Consider the following 16,334-nt stretch of genomic DNA (forward strand, 5'->3'; position numbering starts at 1 on the left):
TTTCAAATATAATTTAATTTATATTCTTTAACATAAATTTTAATAATGTTGGCGTGACAACTCGTGTGATAATCCACATGCAATTCATGATAACATGGATTTAAAAATATGAAATTGTAAAAATACTAATTCAAAAAATAAAAAAAGTTCATAAAATTCAAAATTTGACATAAAGTACATGTGTATTACCGTGTGAGTTTTCATATTTAAAATTTAACATTTTAGTCAAGATTTCGTTAAAAACATCAATTCGACTCTTTTTAAAAAGTTGATGGTCAAATTTAACTTTTTTTTATAAAAGTTTGAGGGTCATATTTAACTAAAAAAGAAAGAATGAAGATCAAATTGACAAAAAAGGGAATAAATTTGACATTATGTTTTTTGTTCATGGGAAACATCCCCATCCATAAAGGATAGTATAGTAAAAAAAAGAGCTTAGAAAGCTCAAGAAGATGTAACAAATGAGGAAAGAAAAACTCAATCCCTAGTCGCCATACACCCTATTGGCATTGTGATTGGAGGAGAAGAGTAAGAGGGCGACTAAGATGATCAAGGCTAGTTAACCATATCATCAACGACATGCACTTCTCCAGTAAAGAGAACATGTTGTGGCAAGACCTTAAAAGTGAAAGCAATGTTAGAGTCATTGTGGAAACCAACCGCAACCATCAAAGGAAGATCAACCACAACCATCTAAAGCGACATCAACCGCCAGACAAAACCGAGTCAGTGCGATGAGTCCAAACCCAATGAGATTCAACCTGTCGAAAAGCAGGTGAAAATGGCATCTTACTCATGTACAAGAAGGCTAAGCTTAGGAGAGAACCAAAAATAAAAAGAAATAGCAAGAAAGCTAAAGAGAAGAGCCATGCTCCAACCAAAGCCAAGGGGCTGGCAAGGGCCCCGCCTCCTCTAAAATGAAAAAAAATTTATTTAGATCTTTTATCATTTATAAAATTTTAAATTACTTATAACGCCTCAAATCCGACTTAAACATTACAGCCAAATTTAGAGAAATTACATTAATTTGTATAAAAACCCAAAAGTTTGAATCCCAGCTTTATAAATTGTAAATTCTAAAAATATTAACTTTTGGCAAAACAATTATATGCTATTTTGAAAATTACGAACAGAACTTATTTATTTTATAGAAAACTCTTAACCTGATGTCGTTTGGAAACTTCTAATTTCGGTGTGAGTTTCGAAAATATAAATATGGCAAAGCTCTTACATATTTTAGAAAAACTTGTACTTGAAAACTTCTATTTCATAGTAAAACCACCAAGTCATGTAGCAGCGGATTTTTCTTTTTACCGAATTTAATTTTGAAAACCGATTTCTAATCTCATAAATCATGCGTTACCTTCGTTTTACGTTAAAAATACCAAAATTTGACAAAAATGAGTAGAAACCACAAAACAAATCCATAAAAAATTTACTAACCAAAAGATAAAAAATAAACTAATCATAAACCGATTTATTTACTTGATCAAAAATTCAATCCGAGCTCTCGCACGCCGTCCGATGCTAAACTTTACTAATTACCTGAAACTCAACATAGAACACACATATCACAATATACAGTTCAAAGTTTCAAAGAGAATTTCATCACGAACAATTGAGCAAAACTAAGAATACATGATTATGTTTATGCGATATTTTTTAGAAAACATAATGCAAATTTTTCGAAAACTTCCTACCCAGTTTCGCTATACACCAAAGTTCCCCAGAACTCTGTTCAACAAAATCACGGCAACAAATAATTGTGGACATTACCACCAGAGTTGCAGTTAAAATGTCAGGTCAAATATATGTGGTCAAGCCAATAAATCGTAACAAAGCTGCCCGAGCAGATAAGTGGTCGAGCCATCATAATCGCAGATAAACTGCTAGACAGAAATGTGAATAAACCACCAGAATATGCAAATCATTAAACTATCAGAATCTTCCTCTTTTCAACATTATCCCAAACCTTATAACGTGTCCTAGCATGCATATATAGAAATAGAATGATAAGCATGTAAGACATGCTGACATACACTAATAGAAGACAAAAGGCATGAGAGTCTATGCTTTATAGAATAGAAGTATCAAACCTTATAGAAACGCATCAATTTTGCCATGAAGTCACATGCATAGTTACATAATAGATCTAGAGATATACAAATAATCATATTCTGACATCACATGCTTACATCCTAACATAATAACACGGAAACGTACCATCAAAATTAACATAACACAAATTGTACATGTATAAATCACACATCTTAAACGCATCCCATACAAAAGCATATTAACAGATACCTTATTTTCAAGTCTTATTTAAGCGTTACGGATCTTACCGATAAGCTAATTACAAATCACGAATCAAATCGGGTCAAAATAAAAAATTTTAGAAAATGGGCTCACACGGCCCAATTGACCAACTCGTGTGGCCCACACGATCTGGCACACTACTTGTCACACGATCGTGAGGCGTCGACAAACCAAATTTCAACTTTCTGCTGTTCACTATTTTTTTAATTTTCCGATACACACCTAACTGTTTTTCGATGACACACACCGCAACAATTCCAGAACCTAAAATCAATGATTAAATGACCCAATTTAGCCACAAAACACTTAATCAAAACACTAACACGGTTACAATCGCTAAGGTTAAACTTTAATAAAATAAAAATCAGCCTTTCGACAAATGATCACTTACCCAAACAGAGACGTAGGCCTTCAAATCACCTAATTCGTTGAAAGGATGCCATGTGATTCGCAAACCTCTCCTAACAGTACATCAAAACCATCAATTCACACAAATCTTACCAACCCATACTTACAACCCTTCCACAAAAAAGAAAACAACATGATGCTCTAGGTGTAAATAGAAATTACCACTGAAGAAAACACCGAATGAACAGACATACTTTAGATAATACGCCAAACAACACTAATAGGCAGCAATAGGATGAAACACGAAGTAAAAGAAAGGGAATAGTATCAAGAAATCGCAAAGAATGAAAATTCAAAAAAGAAAAAAAATGATGAAAAAGTTGATCACAAAATAACAAAAAACCGAATGTAAAAAGAGGGAGAAGTGGGACGACAACTTTTGGAGAATTTTGGGGAAATTTCAAAAAAAAAAAAACAAATTATTATTAGCAGATGATAACCACCCACACTCCCACTAAAACTAGACCTTATCCAAATCAGATATACCCTTAGAATTCAATTTCTAACCAACCTTATTACGTGAGCGGCACACAGGAAATTCAACAAATATAATTCTTATTACACACGCAAATATTCAAACACAGGACCAAATGGTAAGCTAACACTTTATCACTGAACTAGCAGACTTATTTTATTATTAATTGCGTGAAAATATTACTTAAGCTAGAAGATCTAAGATAGGAGATTAGACAAAAATTAGCAAAAATACAATACACATGATTTGAACTTAGAACCTCTTTCACACCACTCACAACACTTAACAACTAGCCCAGCTCAATTCAATTGTCATAATTCCCACAATTTTAACTTAAGAACATAAGGTGCACACTTTTGGTCTTACTAACCCAATTTCTTTTAACTCAATTTTTGAAATGTGACAATAGTAATGATAAAATTGCACTTTGCATCACCTAAACGATAAAAAATTAATTTAATCTTTTAAAAATTATAAATATATAGACTATTAAAATAATGAAATTACATATTTACTATAATAAAAATATACAATTTAATTTTGATCCCCGTAGAAAATATTTTTTTGGCTCCGCCACTGGTTCCATATGCTCAGACATGATGGCTAATGGTCGAAGAAAAAAATGAAGGGTAGATCTTAGAGTTATTGTTCCGAGAAAAAAGAAGAGAAACATGATCGTGGTATCTAACGAGAGAAAAAAATGACTTTATTTTTTCTCACTTAGAGAAAAGACAAAGGATTTTGGAAGACACTTTCAACTTTAGTATCTTTCTTATTTTTATTGCATAATCAAATTTGTAAGTTTTGCTTTATTTTTATATATAATAAATTTTGAACGACTTATTTTATATAATACTAAAATTCTATCACACACGTATATATGTGAAAATCACATATTTAGAACACATGTATGCTTTAAAATAATATACAATAAATAATAAAATTTAATATTTGAAAACAATGTGGGTGAAGCAATGTGTAATACCATTGAAATGTATAAATATATTAAAATGAAGTTTTAATTGAAGTGATAAAGAAAATATTTTATAAATGCAGGTGATATAGGATTAAATCTCAATACTTACAACTTTTTTATTTTTTTAATAATAATAAAAACAAAATTAATTTCGTAATAATATAACTTATCTAAAATATGTAAGGTTATTTTAATAATTTCCTTAATTGAGTTGGTGTCAAGTTGATTTGTGACACTAACTTAATCACATGCTTTTTTTAAGAAAAAAAACCCACAAGGGCAAAAAATCAATAAGAAATCAAAGTGTCATTCAACACAAGGTGGTGAATGACATCCGGATAGTCCTAACCAAAATATAAACCCATGTTTTAATCAAGGGTTGATCGGGCTAATCTATGTGCAACCCTATTAGTTGACCTATGAACATACTGGAAAATAACAGAATCAAAACTAGCACACAACCTATGGGCCTCAGCAATAAAATAAGCTTACAATGACAAATCCAACAAACAACAATCAAACACAATAATGATGTAGGGAAAGTCATGTTCCCTAACTAGACAAAACGCTCCCAAAGTAGCAATGGCCTCAGCCAAAAGCACATCAAAATATCCCTCAAGTTAGAACATGTAGCATCAACGTTAAGCTTGAGCTGCTCGGTAATAAGTGCTTCCCATTTCACCACCTTTGGTCTCTTAGGCAAAAAGGGTGCTCGAATCAAATTATAAATTCTTTTTAAGTCTTTCTAAAGTGTCCAAGCATGAAAAAGAGCATCTTGTGGAGCCATAGCCTTCCTTGATGGAGCTCCAACATTCCAAAGCTATTAAAGGACCACCAAAAGGCTTGTGAAAGCCTCTTTGTCAAACTTCCACATCGCGAACTTCATCCAATCAATGGCACTAAGTAAGTTATCATTAATGCCACACAATTTTAGTACTTTATTGGAGAAAGGACAATCCTAAATGGCATGCAAAATATCTTCTCTTAGATTACCACAACTTCCATATTGAGGGTCATTGTGTAACGTAAAAAGGGCAAATTTAACAACAGTAGGGATAATCTCATTACCAATTATCCACCCAAACATTTTGATCTTGGGTAAGGTTCTTAGTTTTTCCACAACTCTTCCCAAAAGCTGTGATAAGAGCCATATCCCAACGAGTTAGGAAGCATCCAATTGTAACAAAATCTAGTGGAGTAAACCCATAAGAAGCATGAGCCCACACCATTACATCCTCAACTCCATTATATCAATGGTCATGTATAATTTTGATATTTATCTTTATTTATTTAGATTAAATGTTATCATAAGACAAAATGTTAGTTAAGACTTAATGTATAAAGTCAATTCAGCCTTAACTTAGTCGACACTATTATTATTGCAACAATCAGAAAGACGTAAGTTTAAACATGCTTAAACGTATTATTCTTCCTATTTAAGTGTGGGAGAAAAGTTATAAGAAGTACGCAATGTATAAAAAAAACTCAAATGTGTAAAAAGTGTAATAAGGTATACATGTTCACAAACTACTCAAATTTAGATGAAAAAGTTTTAAATTTGGTTCAATAATTTTTAATCTATTTCTTTTTCAAATTTTTATTTCATAGAAGAAAATTTTATTGCATCAAATGGGGCTAACATCACAAAAAACAAAAGAGCAATAAAGTCACAAATCCAATAACATAATATGAGAAAGCAATCGAGGACCTTAGTCCTTTAGATGACAAAAGTTGTATAACACTCTTAGGCCTAGTTTTGGAATGCTTCTCAAAAATGCTTTTGGAAAAAAAAACTTTTGGGGAAAAGCTAAAATTTTTAACTTTTAAAAAAAGTGCCCTTAGGTTAATTTTTTACTTGGGAGAAGTATTTTTTCTCTAAAAAATTAGCTTGTTTAGGAATATTTTTATTCCAAAAATGCTTTTTGTCCCAAAAACATTTTTGAGAAGCATTTCTAAACTGGCCCTTAACCATCAAGATAAACAGATTCTTGTACAAATGAGTCTCTATGCAAATCCTTGCCATTGTAGCAGTGGTCACAACTCTAACATGAATCAACAAATGCAATAAACGTCTAGCCAAATTTGAGTTACTATGAACTTGAGAAATGAAGTCATAAAGGATCAAAGAACATGAATTGCTATGAACTCAAAAAAGCCATTAGTGATAACCACGTGATATCAAATTGCGACCAAACCCTTAGAAAAATTATTATTCCAAGAGAAATTGTCACAACATGCTGGAAAAATGATCGATGGCTAGCATAAAGCGCATGGCCAAGGTCAGTGATTTTCAGTGGTATCGAAAATAGTGGTTCGAGACCACCAAATTCGATGAGTAAGCTCATAAATTTTATTATTTAGTATTTACGAGTCAAATGTGATTTTAGAAATATTTTTGAATTAGTAATTTGTGTTTTATAAGGATTTATTAGGTTAAGTGGCTTAGAAAACGAGATATTGAGACCTCGATTTTATAAACCGAGTCGTAAATATGTTTATAAATATTTATGGAGTGGCATTAAGGTAGCATTAAAGTTTCGTTAGAAAATTTTAACGTTTTGATAGTTAATTAATTAAAAAGAACTAAATTAAAAAAGGTGCAAAACTTGCTAATTAAAGAAATAGTGATTAAATAGCCTAAATGGTAAATATGGGAGGACTAAAAGGGCAATTAGACACACATGGGAAGGCTGAGCCGGCATAAGCAGAAAAAAACAATGAAATTTGGTGATTTAAGGGTAAAATTGAAAATAAAATTAAATTAAATAGCCAAAATGTTATTTTAAGACTTTCTAGATCATTTCTTCTCCAATTTTCTATCCAAAAACACCATTGAAGAGCTCTTAAATCTGCTTTTCATATTTTAGCTTCATGTAAGTTTAATTCTTGCCTTTTTCTTGTAATTATTGTATTTTTAAGACCTTTACAATTAGGTCCAACTAGCTATTTCATTAGTTTTTTTATTTTAGTAGAAATTTCAAAGCTACCATTGATGAATACTAGATTTTTTTACAAAATAACATGGATTTAGAGCTTTAATTTTGTTGTCCGGTGATTTTATTAAGTGATTTTGTAAGATATTGAGTTTTAGGACTAAATTGTGAAGAATTAAAGAATTAGGGTTGGTATTAAACTTCTATGTATCAAGGGCTGTAAGATAGCCTAGAATATTTAGATAAATTATCAATTAAGAAAAATTAGTTCATTTGATAGACTAAGTAGTAAGGGACTAAATTACAAAAGTTGTAAAATTGGGGTAATTGTGTAATTTCAAAAATTAAGGGATATTAATTGTTAAGTGAATTGGAACTGAAATATGTACTAATGAATAAGTAATTTTATATTTTAGATCAAGAGCTCGTAGATACTCGTGAAAAAGAGAAATTAGCAGAATAGCCCCTAAACTTCTACAAATCTTACAATTTCACTCAGGTAAGTTCGTATGGTTAAAATTTAATATTTCTATTAAATTGATGAATGGTATTATGTATTTAGTATATTGTTGAAAATGGAATTATTGTTAAGTTATAAAATTGGAGTGAATATCAGAGTTAAATGGAACGCGAGATTCGAGTACAATCGTCGTGTGACGCAAGACAGCAAAGGAAGAATTGACGAAAAATTACCCAAGTAAACTGAGGTTCAGCATTTGTTGCGAACTTCTTGTTTACTTTTCGTTTAACTCTCACGAGCTTCTGTTTAACTCATATGAGTTTCTGTTCAGCTCTTACGAGCTTCAGTTTAACCCTTATGGATTTCTGTTCAGCTCTTATGAGCTTCCGTTCAACCCTTATGGGTTTCTGTTCAGCTCTTATGAGCTTCCGTTCAACCCTTATGGGTTTCTGTTTAGCACTTATGTGCTTCTGTTCAGCCTTCGGGCTTCCGAAAACGATGTACTCTTATCCGTAAATCGTTCTTCGATTTGGTAAGATTGGGTAAGTGACCCATGGAATTGAAATTGAAAGATTGATTGTTTATTATTGGTATTGTACTGAAATAAGTGTATTCATCGATTAAAGTTGTGATTGGTAGAAAATTTACATTGAATGAATTTATTTAATTGATTGTTATAATAGGTTCGGTAAGATTTATGTTTAACCTATAGAACTTACTAAGCTTCATTAAGCTTACTTGTATTGTTTAATGCCTTTGTAGATTATCGTAAGGTCAAGAGATCGAATCAGCACAACAAGTCACACTATCCAGCTCATTCTGGTAGTTTTTGTAACGTATACTATGGTTTATATGGCATGTATAGAGTTGGTGTGTATTTGATCAAAGTTAGCTTATATAAATGTTATGAACAATATTTTGTTCACATAACAACTTAGGTATATACATTTTGGTTGGGAGATGAAGTAAAATTTGATGTGGATGTGAATGAAATATTAGTTATAGGTATTTAATTAGTAGTAAACTTTAGTAAAACTTGTTAAATGGACTAGATGGATAAGTTTGAGTATTTAGGGTATATGAGGTGATATATTGTATATATCGCATGTTTTTGGCTCGTTTTGAATACTTTGATATAGTATGTTAATGTGCTAAAATGTTGTGCTTAGGTTGACAACTACATGAGTGAGAAATGTGGCCTTAAATTGGTCTATATTCGTCCACACGGGCAGAGACACGGACGTGTGTCTCAGCCGTGTGTGATACACGGCCTAGCACATGGGCGTGTGGTTTGACCGTGTGTCCCCTGCATCTTTAAAATTTAGAAACAGAATGCCCAAGTTTTTGCACATGACCTAGCACACGGGCGTGTGGCTTGGTCGTGTGACACCTACACCTTAATTTCATATCACACGGCCTAGCACACGAGCGTGTGACTTGGTAGTGTGACCCAAGTCAGAGAGTTACACGGGCATGGACACGGGCTGAGACACGGCCGTGTGCCTCACATCGAATGCCCACATGGCCTAAGACACAGGAGTGTCTCTTAGCCGTGTGAGCCACACGGCTTGGCCACACAGACGCGTGTCCCTTGCACCTAAAGAAAATTTTGAAATTTTGGAAAAAATTCTCTAAGTTTTCGATTTAGTCCCAATTTACTTCTAATGCGTATTTTGGGCCTCGATGGCTCATACAATGGGCAATATGAGTAATTTATGATTGGTTTCTAATATATATATTAAATGTTATGAAATGTTCGTCTATGATTTGAAAAGTCTGGTAACGCTCTATAACCCTGTTTCGATGATGGATTAGGGTTAGGAGTGTTACAATCAGAGGAGGATGACCATCTAAATGGACATATAGTCGAATGCAACAAAAACCTTTAGTGTACTTGGTTGGGTGAAAAAATGAAGGGAAATGAGGGAGTGAAAAAATAGAAAAAATATAAATTTTAAGTGTGCTTGGTAAAAAAAAAAAGTGAGGAAAAAAATAGAAGAAATGATCATTTTCCATCCTAAGGCATAAAAACTAATCCTTCTAAATTGAAAAAATGACAGTAGAGAAAATAAAAAAAGCTGCAAGTTAGTTTAAAATTATACATTTTTCAAATATTTTATATTTTTTCCTTTCATTTTTGAACTCTACCAAACAATGAATGGAAAGAAAATTACTTTTTCTTTCAATTTTATCTTTCCTACCAAACACACCTATTTTCTTTCAATTTTTCATCTTTACAAATTTCTTTCCACTCTACCAAGCAAAGCCAAACTTGCACCACCATTCACCTCTAATGACCAATCAAAGATCTAAACGGTCAAAAATCCCGAGTAGTCAAGTGGGACAATCAACCTAAATCCCTTGACGATTTGATGATTGATGATCGAAAAATGACTTCTTCCTAACATTGAGGAGAGCTAAGGGCATAGGGCAATAACCCTAAGGGCTAGAGACAACACTAAGAGACAACAACGACAATGGGAAGAAGACGAAACAAAATCCAACACACAATGTATCCAGGCCTAACCAAGGAAATACTTTATGTGGGAACAACTTCTAGTCCCCAAAGAAGGTTACCCAAAATGGTAGGGTTTTTTTTTTTTTTTTTGCAAATGCTCGACTTTTCTTTAAATCCGAGTAACTTAATATCCATGTCAAATAACTTACAAGCCTAATCAATTTTTATTTTATTATTAATATCTATTTATTATATTTAATTAATATTGAAAAATATATCTAACTTGAGAAAAAAAATTGAATTTGAAGACGAGCATAAAAATCAAGCTTGTTTACTTGTAGTTCAAGGTAGTGGACAACTAATAATCAAATTTGAAGTTGAACATGAAAACCAAATTCTTCTCATGAATGTCCAGGTTTGAGACAGTACAAAAGTAAAATTAGACACTGAATAAGAGGACAATTCATGAGAAGAATCTGTTTGTGAAGATTTTCAACAAAAACTGCAGTGACAGGCAAATTAAACACAAGGATAGCAGCAATGGTGGGATCGCAGTATTCACAGATGTAAATGCAGCAAAAGATAAAGCTTTTGCTGATACAGGTAGTGCACATTAGCTCATTTGTAAATTCATTGACCAGTGTCAATGAACTATAAAGCCAGGTCCAAGACACCATCATAGCATCATTGGTGTCATCACCCTATCCCAAAGAGATTTTGATAAGGTTCAGATATTTGGTTCAAAGAGAGTGGGTTCAGATTTTAATCTATCGGTGTTCGTCCTACTCCCAGTTGATACACTGACTGTTTTGAAAACATGTCAGCATATTTGATCCAGGAACCTTTACGGCTTCACTTCCAAGACTACCACTTATGCACCCAAACTCCGTTTCATCATCATCACTATCAATACTTTTAGGAGTCACACGGTTCTGATAACTTCTACGCCGGATAAGAAATACATTGAAGTAATAGCTTCCCACGTCTTGCCTAGTCTTACCGGGAAAAAACTTGGACGCACTAGGCCAGAATGTATTTAATGATGGTGGTTCGAACTGAACCATGTATTTGAATCTCTTTTCTTCTTCAGCTGTCCACCGAAGTGTGACTTCCTCCCCCATCCCATCGAATTTCCAACGATAGAACACTGAGCCCAGTTCAAGCTTTAATTTCATCCTTTTCTCAGCAATATGAAGTCTAATACATTCAACAGAGCCTGGAATCTGACAGCTACATGAATTTGGTCTTCCCTTACCAATTTGATCTGTTACAGCCAATGAATTATGTTCTTCACATTTCACGGGCCATTCCAATGTGCCTAGCCATTTGGAATCAGTATCAGAAACTATTCCACTCCATTCAGGGACTTCAGCTTGAAAGCGAGGACCTACAAACACTTGTCTTCTGAAAGAATCATCCACAGATGGCTCTGCAGCCATACTTGTATCCAACGATGATAAGTCCATAGCTACAACAGGTTGCTCCTCAGGACCACATTCAGACTTTGTACTGTTGAGACACATCAAGTTGTTCTCTAAGGTTGAAGCAGAAATGCAACAAGAGCATGATCTTAACCTCTCCGCAAACTGGTGATGGAGAGATGTATCATCGAACATGGATGGATGCATCTTACGGTTCTTCTGCAAGTTAAACAACAATACACATCTAAATTCGACAAACTAACCTAATTTCACACGCGAACTAGTATAGAAGTGAGTAAAATTCACATAACAAACTTGTTTATTGATAACTTTGAATTTTTATATATTGTGAATCATTAACTTTGTATGTAGATTTTGGTCAACAGCAACTATTACTAATAAATAGTTCTATACCATCCAAGATTTGATGATGCTCTAGCAAAGTCTCAGGATGAAATCTTAAAACAACTAGCAAAACCAAAATTTATGTAGGATAAAGAGTTAACCTGCGACAGAGACGGTTCAACAACTGAACGATCATCCCTTTTCCGCCTTAAAGCTTCGCGTGCTCTAATGGCTTGTATCCAAAATTCATTGCCAACGTGATCTTTCCACTTGGAAGGCTCCAATATCGCCCCTGCTGAAGGATCATCCAGACATTTAGCAACCTGGATTACCCAATTCAACATTCCTGATAAAGATTCTCTCTTTCTTTTACGAGTAGTAAATTCTTTCTGAGGAAAAGGTGGACCGAAATCATTTCTACATACTCTTTCTTTTTCCTCGTAATCACCAAACATTTGCAATCTACATTTCAACCGGTTAGCAGCATCCATACCAATGAACTGGTCATGTTTTACATATTCCAATAGAGCCACTCTATTTACCACCACTTTTGGACGAACCCCATTAGTAAACAAACCCCTAAACTCCTCTTCATGCTCTAATGACAAGAAGCCAAAATTCCCAACATCCGAACCTTCTCTATTTCTCTTCTTCAACCATTTTTCAAGCTCATGCAAATACTTGGCATAAATCAATTTAACCGAAGCTGAAACCTCAAGATCCAACCCTAATTCTTTCACCACAAAAGCCCATAGTCCCTTTTTCGACACAAACTCATATCCACCAATCTCCCTAACTACAAGGAAAAGCTTGAGTAAATCTGGTGATTGCATATCATTCCCCAGCATTGGTGGCATAGGCCTGATAAAACCCTTACCAGTAACTTCTTTTAAATAGCCAGAAAGAACCAGATCAAACAAGCATCTCAATCTATCTTTATGATCACAAAACTCTTCAACACTATCCTTCGTTACATGACTTACACAATCTAAACCAGACCCATTTGTTAAACTTGACCATCCTGCCATGGAAGTTAGAATTTCTTTTCCTTTCCCTTTCTAAAACAAAAAGGGTTTTTTCTTTATACTCTTTTTAAATGGCTGATGAAAGATGAATCCAAGCAAAAACAAAGAAATAACAAAAGAAGATGAAATCTGTAAGTGGGCATAAATAAGATCCTTTGCCCCTTTGTCTACAAAGTTATATTACCTCGTGGGTTTTTGTATTTGTTGACTATCTTTGCTTTTTAGAAGCCGCCCAATACAATTTACAGGATCCCAGAGAAAGTAGAGATGCAATGTATCATTAAGACAAAAAAGAGTGAAGAACAGGGATTTTTAAGGTTCGGATTATCAAATTTCGGTATACTTAGGGTTAAGTAAAAGAAATAAGGTCAATTTTAAATATCTCCTACCTTTCTAAGTTTATAATATATTATATATTACATAATGAGTAAGCTACAATCAATATCACTAAATTATTATTAAGTTTACGTTTTGGTTAGTTAATTTTAAAAAATTATAAAATATTTATTTAATTATTGAAAGTTTACATTTAAGTCATTAAACTATTCGAAAATTTTCATTTAAACCACCGGGATATTAAGTTTTTTTAGAAAAAAGTTTGGCTTACAAGCTCCAAGCGACGATTCAACAATTGGTACGGTGGATCAGTATCTATCAACGAGTAGAAAAATATACATTAGATCCATGTCGATCTGACGACTAATGTCGAAGATCAAAGAAGAAAATAGTTTGGATTTTGGTTCGCAGATTCATAACATTTAAACTATTTTAAGAAAAAAATGAACAGTTGAAGAAAAGGAGGAGAGCTTTTGATTGTTGCAAGCGATATGAATAAAGAAAGCCAACCAAGAGCTATTTTAACATCTTATTGTCTTAAATAAAAACTTTCAAATAATTCGGTGGTTATTTTGTAACTTTTTTAGGTTGAGCTAAAAAACCGTAAACTTACTAATAGTTTAGTGACATTGGATGTAGTTTATCCTTATGTAATTTATAATACATAAAAATTAAATGGGTGAACTATAGTAGAGGTGACTCAATTATGTCTTTTTTTGTCACCCAACTATGAAAAGGTACAAAATAGTCATTCACCTATTTTATTTTGTATATTTTTTTGTCACCAATTGGCTAACATAAAAATGGAAACACCCAAAAATCTAAGTTAATTCGATGACCAAAAAAGAAAAAAATTTATAGTTGGGTAACTGCTAATGTAGTTTGCCCAGATTAAATTATAACTTCACAAAACATAAATCTATAGTAGTATATAATGCTATAATGTAAACATATTAAAAAATTAAATTGCATATATATATACTTTTAATAAATGGAAAATATATAAAATTATTAAATATTAAATTAAAATATAATATTTTTCAAAATTTTAAAAAATAATATGAGTGAATTTAAAAATAAATTTAGGTTAACCATTTACAAATACAAGCGAGTTTGGGTATACAATTTTAATTTATAAATATAGATATATATATTTTTATAGAAGAAAAGAAGGCATCATAATGCCTTATTTCAATTTGGTCTTACAATGTCATCTCCTAGTTTATCTTTTAGAAGTAATTTCTTAACATGGAATGAAGAAAATTCTATCTTTGTAACACCTCTAACTCATATCCATTGCCGGAACAGGGTTACGGAGCATTACTGAAATTTACAAATCAAATATAGTCAATTCATAACATTTAACATTCATATCAGAAATCAATCATAATTAATCATATTGTCCCTTATATGAGCCCTCGAGACCCAAAATACGCATTAGAAATAAGTCGGGACTAAACCGAGTGCTCAAAATTTTTTTCAGAAAATTTTTCCAATATGCAGGGGACACACGCTCGTGTGTCTCACACGGTCAAGAAACATACCTGTGTCTCAGGCCGTGTGAACATTTGAAATAGGGACACACAGCCGTGTCTCAGCCCGTGTCCAAACATATGAGTTCTCTGACTTAGGTTACATGGCCAAGCCACACGCCCGTGTGCTAGGCCGTGTATCACATACTGCTAAGACACAGGCCCGTGTCTCTTCCCGTGTGGACGAAAATAGACCATTTTCCAAGCCACATTTTTCACCCATTTTGATTTCAACCTAAACACATCAATTTGCACACTCATAATCCATAACAAGACTTTCAATCCAAGCCAAAATCAAGCTTAATACATAACATATCATCACATATGTTCAATAATCCAAACTTGACAAAATAACCGTACACACATATATGCATATTTTACTAATTATACTATCTCAAACCACTCATCAATATGCCTATGTGATTTCCATCATTCATCCATTTCAAACACACATCAAGCATATTAATGCCTTATATATATACGTATCAAAATGTACCAATCACAAACCATACCAATGACTAATTTCAACCAAACACATACATGCCATTATAACCAAAATTTAGTTTGTAATATATATACCGAAATGAGCTGATGGATAGTGTGAGATATCTCCGCCAAGCTTCCAACCCAACGAGCTTCCGATTTATTATAAAACAGGGAAAATAAAATAGAGTAAGCATTTAATGCTTAGTAAGTTCGTATAACATGGAATTTAACTTACCAATTAATCACAATTAAGGTAAGCATACAAATCATATTCAAACCAAATTGACCAAAAGCCCTAACACATATTCTCATCAACTGTGTTAGACATGTATTTCATATAAACATCAAGAAACATGTATGAGCACAACAATAATCAAATTTTCGTATACATATACTTTCCACATCAAGTGTTCATATAACATGTATAAATCATATCCATGTATTTTAAGTATTTACTCATAATAATTCATTTCGAATTTATATTGTCTCATGTCAGAACTTTGTCCGTTGAATCATTTACAATTTCGATGGATACACGGGTAGTACACACAAAGTGTACAATTCTATAATTCGTCAATTCATATATAGGTATGCCCATACGAGCATGTAATTGGGAAGATCTTCCGAGCTATACATCGGGAAGCTCATGTGAGCAATGTAATAGGAAGCTCATAAGAGCCATATACGGGAAGCTCAAGAGAGCCATTAATCGGGAAGCTCATGAGAGCCATATAATGGGATGATCATAAGAGCTGTGGTGTGTCTGCAACACATGCAGGATCACAACCAATCGGGAACCCTTAATGACCATGTCATTTGTATCCACCAAATTTATTAGGTTCAAACGGGACTTTGTACTTGTCAGATATTTTTCGGATATGTGATCAATGTTCATACATGGCAATCATACATTTCACAATCATAACATTCAATTAAAAAATATAAATATACAATTTAGTTACATGAACTTACCTCGACAAATGTCCATAGACTTATAAGCTACTAGTCTAATACTTTTTCTTTTTCTCGTTCTAACTCCGCATTTGGTCTATCCGGATCTATAAGAATGAATTTGACTCAATTTAATACAATTCATACTCAATTCAATTCAATAAATACCTTTGGAAAAATTTCTATTTGCCCCTATACTTTTAATTAAT

The 16,334-nt window shown here is 32.9% G+C and overlaps 1 protein-coding gene and 1 long non-coding RNA gene across 3 annotated transcripts; both read right to left on the bottom strand.

Moving 5' to 3' along the window:
- Positions 1–345: 345 nt before the first annotated feature.
- On the bottom strand, positions 346–3,210 carry LOC105793689 (uncharacterized). 2 transcript variants are annotated; one of them, XR_008198423.1, is made up of 5 exons: positions 2,890–3,208; positions 2,711–2,780; positions 2,346–2,583; positions 1,486–1,545; positions 346–761 (listed from the first exon to the last, which is right to left on the bottom strand). It is a non-coding gene; the product is annotated as an uncharacterized LOC105793689 (long non-coding RNA). The 2 variants fall into 2 exon arrangements; XR_008198422.1 differs by having other exon boundaries at positions 1,486–2,583; positions 2,890–3,210.
- Positions 3,211–10,325: 7,115 nt separating this feature from the next.
- On the bottom strand, positions 10,326–13,181 carry LOC105792237 (AT-rich interactive domain-containing protein 2). The gene is made up of 2 exons (XM_012620714.2): positions 11,957–13,181; positions 10,326–11,669 (listed from the first exon to the last, which is right to left on the bottom strand). Exons 1-2 carry the CDS (start codon positions 12,821–12,823, stop codon positions 10,812–10,814), a joined length of 1,725 nt encoding a protein of 574 aa, XP_012476168.1. The 5' UTR covers positions 12,824–13,181; the 3' UTR covers positions 10,326–10,811.
- Positions 13,182–16,334: the final 3,153 nt, after the last annotated feature.

This window comes from Gossypium raimondii, chromosome 8, assembly GCF_025698545.1.
Source record: "Gossypium raimondii isolate GPD5lz chromosome 8, ASM2569854v1, whole genome shotgun sequence".
Lineage (NCBI taxonomy): Eukaryota > Viridiplantae > Streptophyta > Magnoliopsida > Malvales > Malvaceae > Gossypium > Gossypium raimondii.

What these genes read in the sequence shown, in the direction of transcription:
- LOC105792237 (XM_012620714.2), bottom strand. Translation starts at nt 12,823, where the DNA reads ATGGCAGGATGGTCAAGTTTAACAAATGGGTCTGGTTTAGATTGTGTA. An exon ending in TTGAACCGTCTCTGTCGCAG is followed by an intron (nt 11,670 to 11,956) that starts GTTAACTCTTTA and finishes TTTAACTTGCAG; the next exon opens with AAGAACCGTAAGATGCATCC.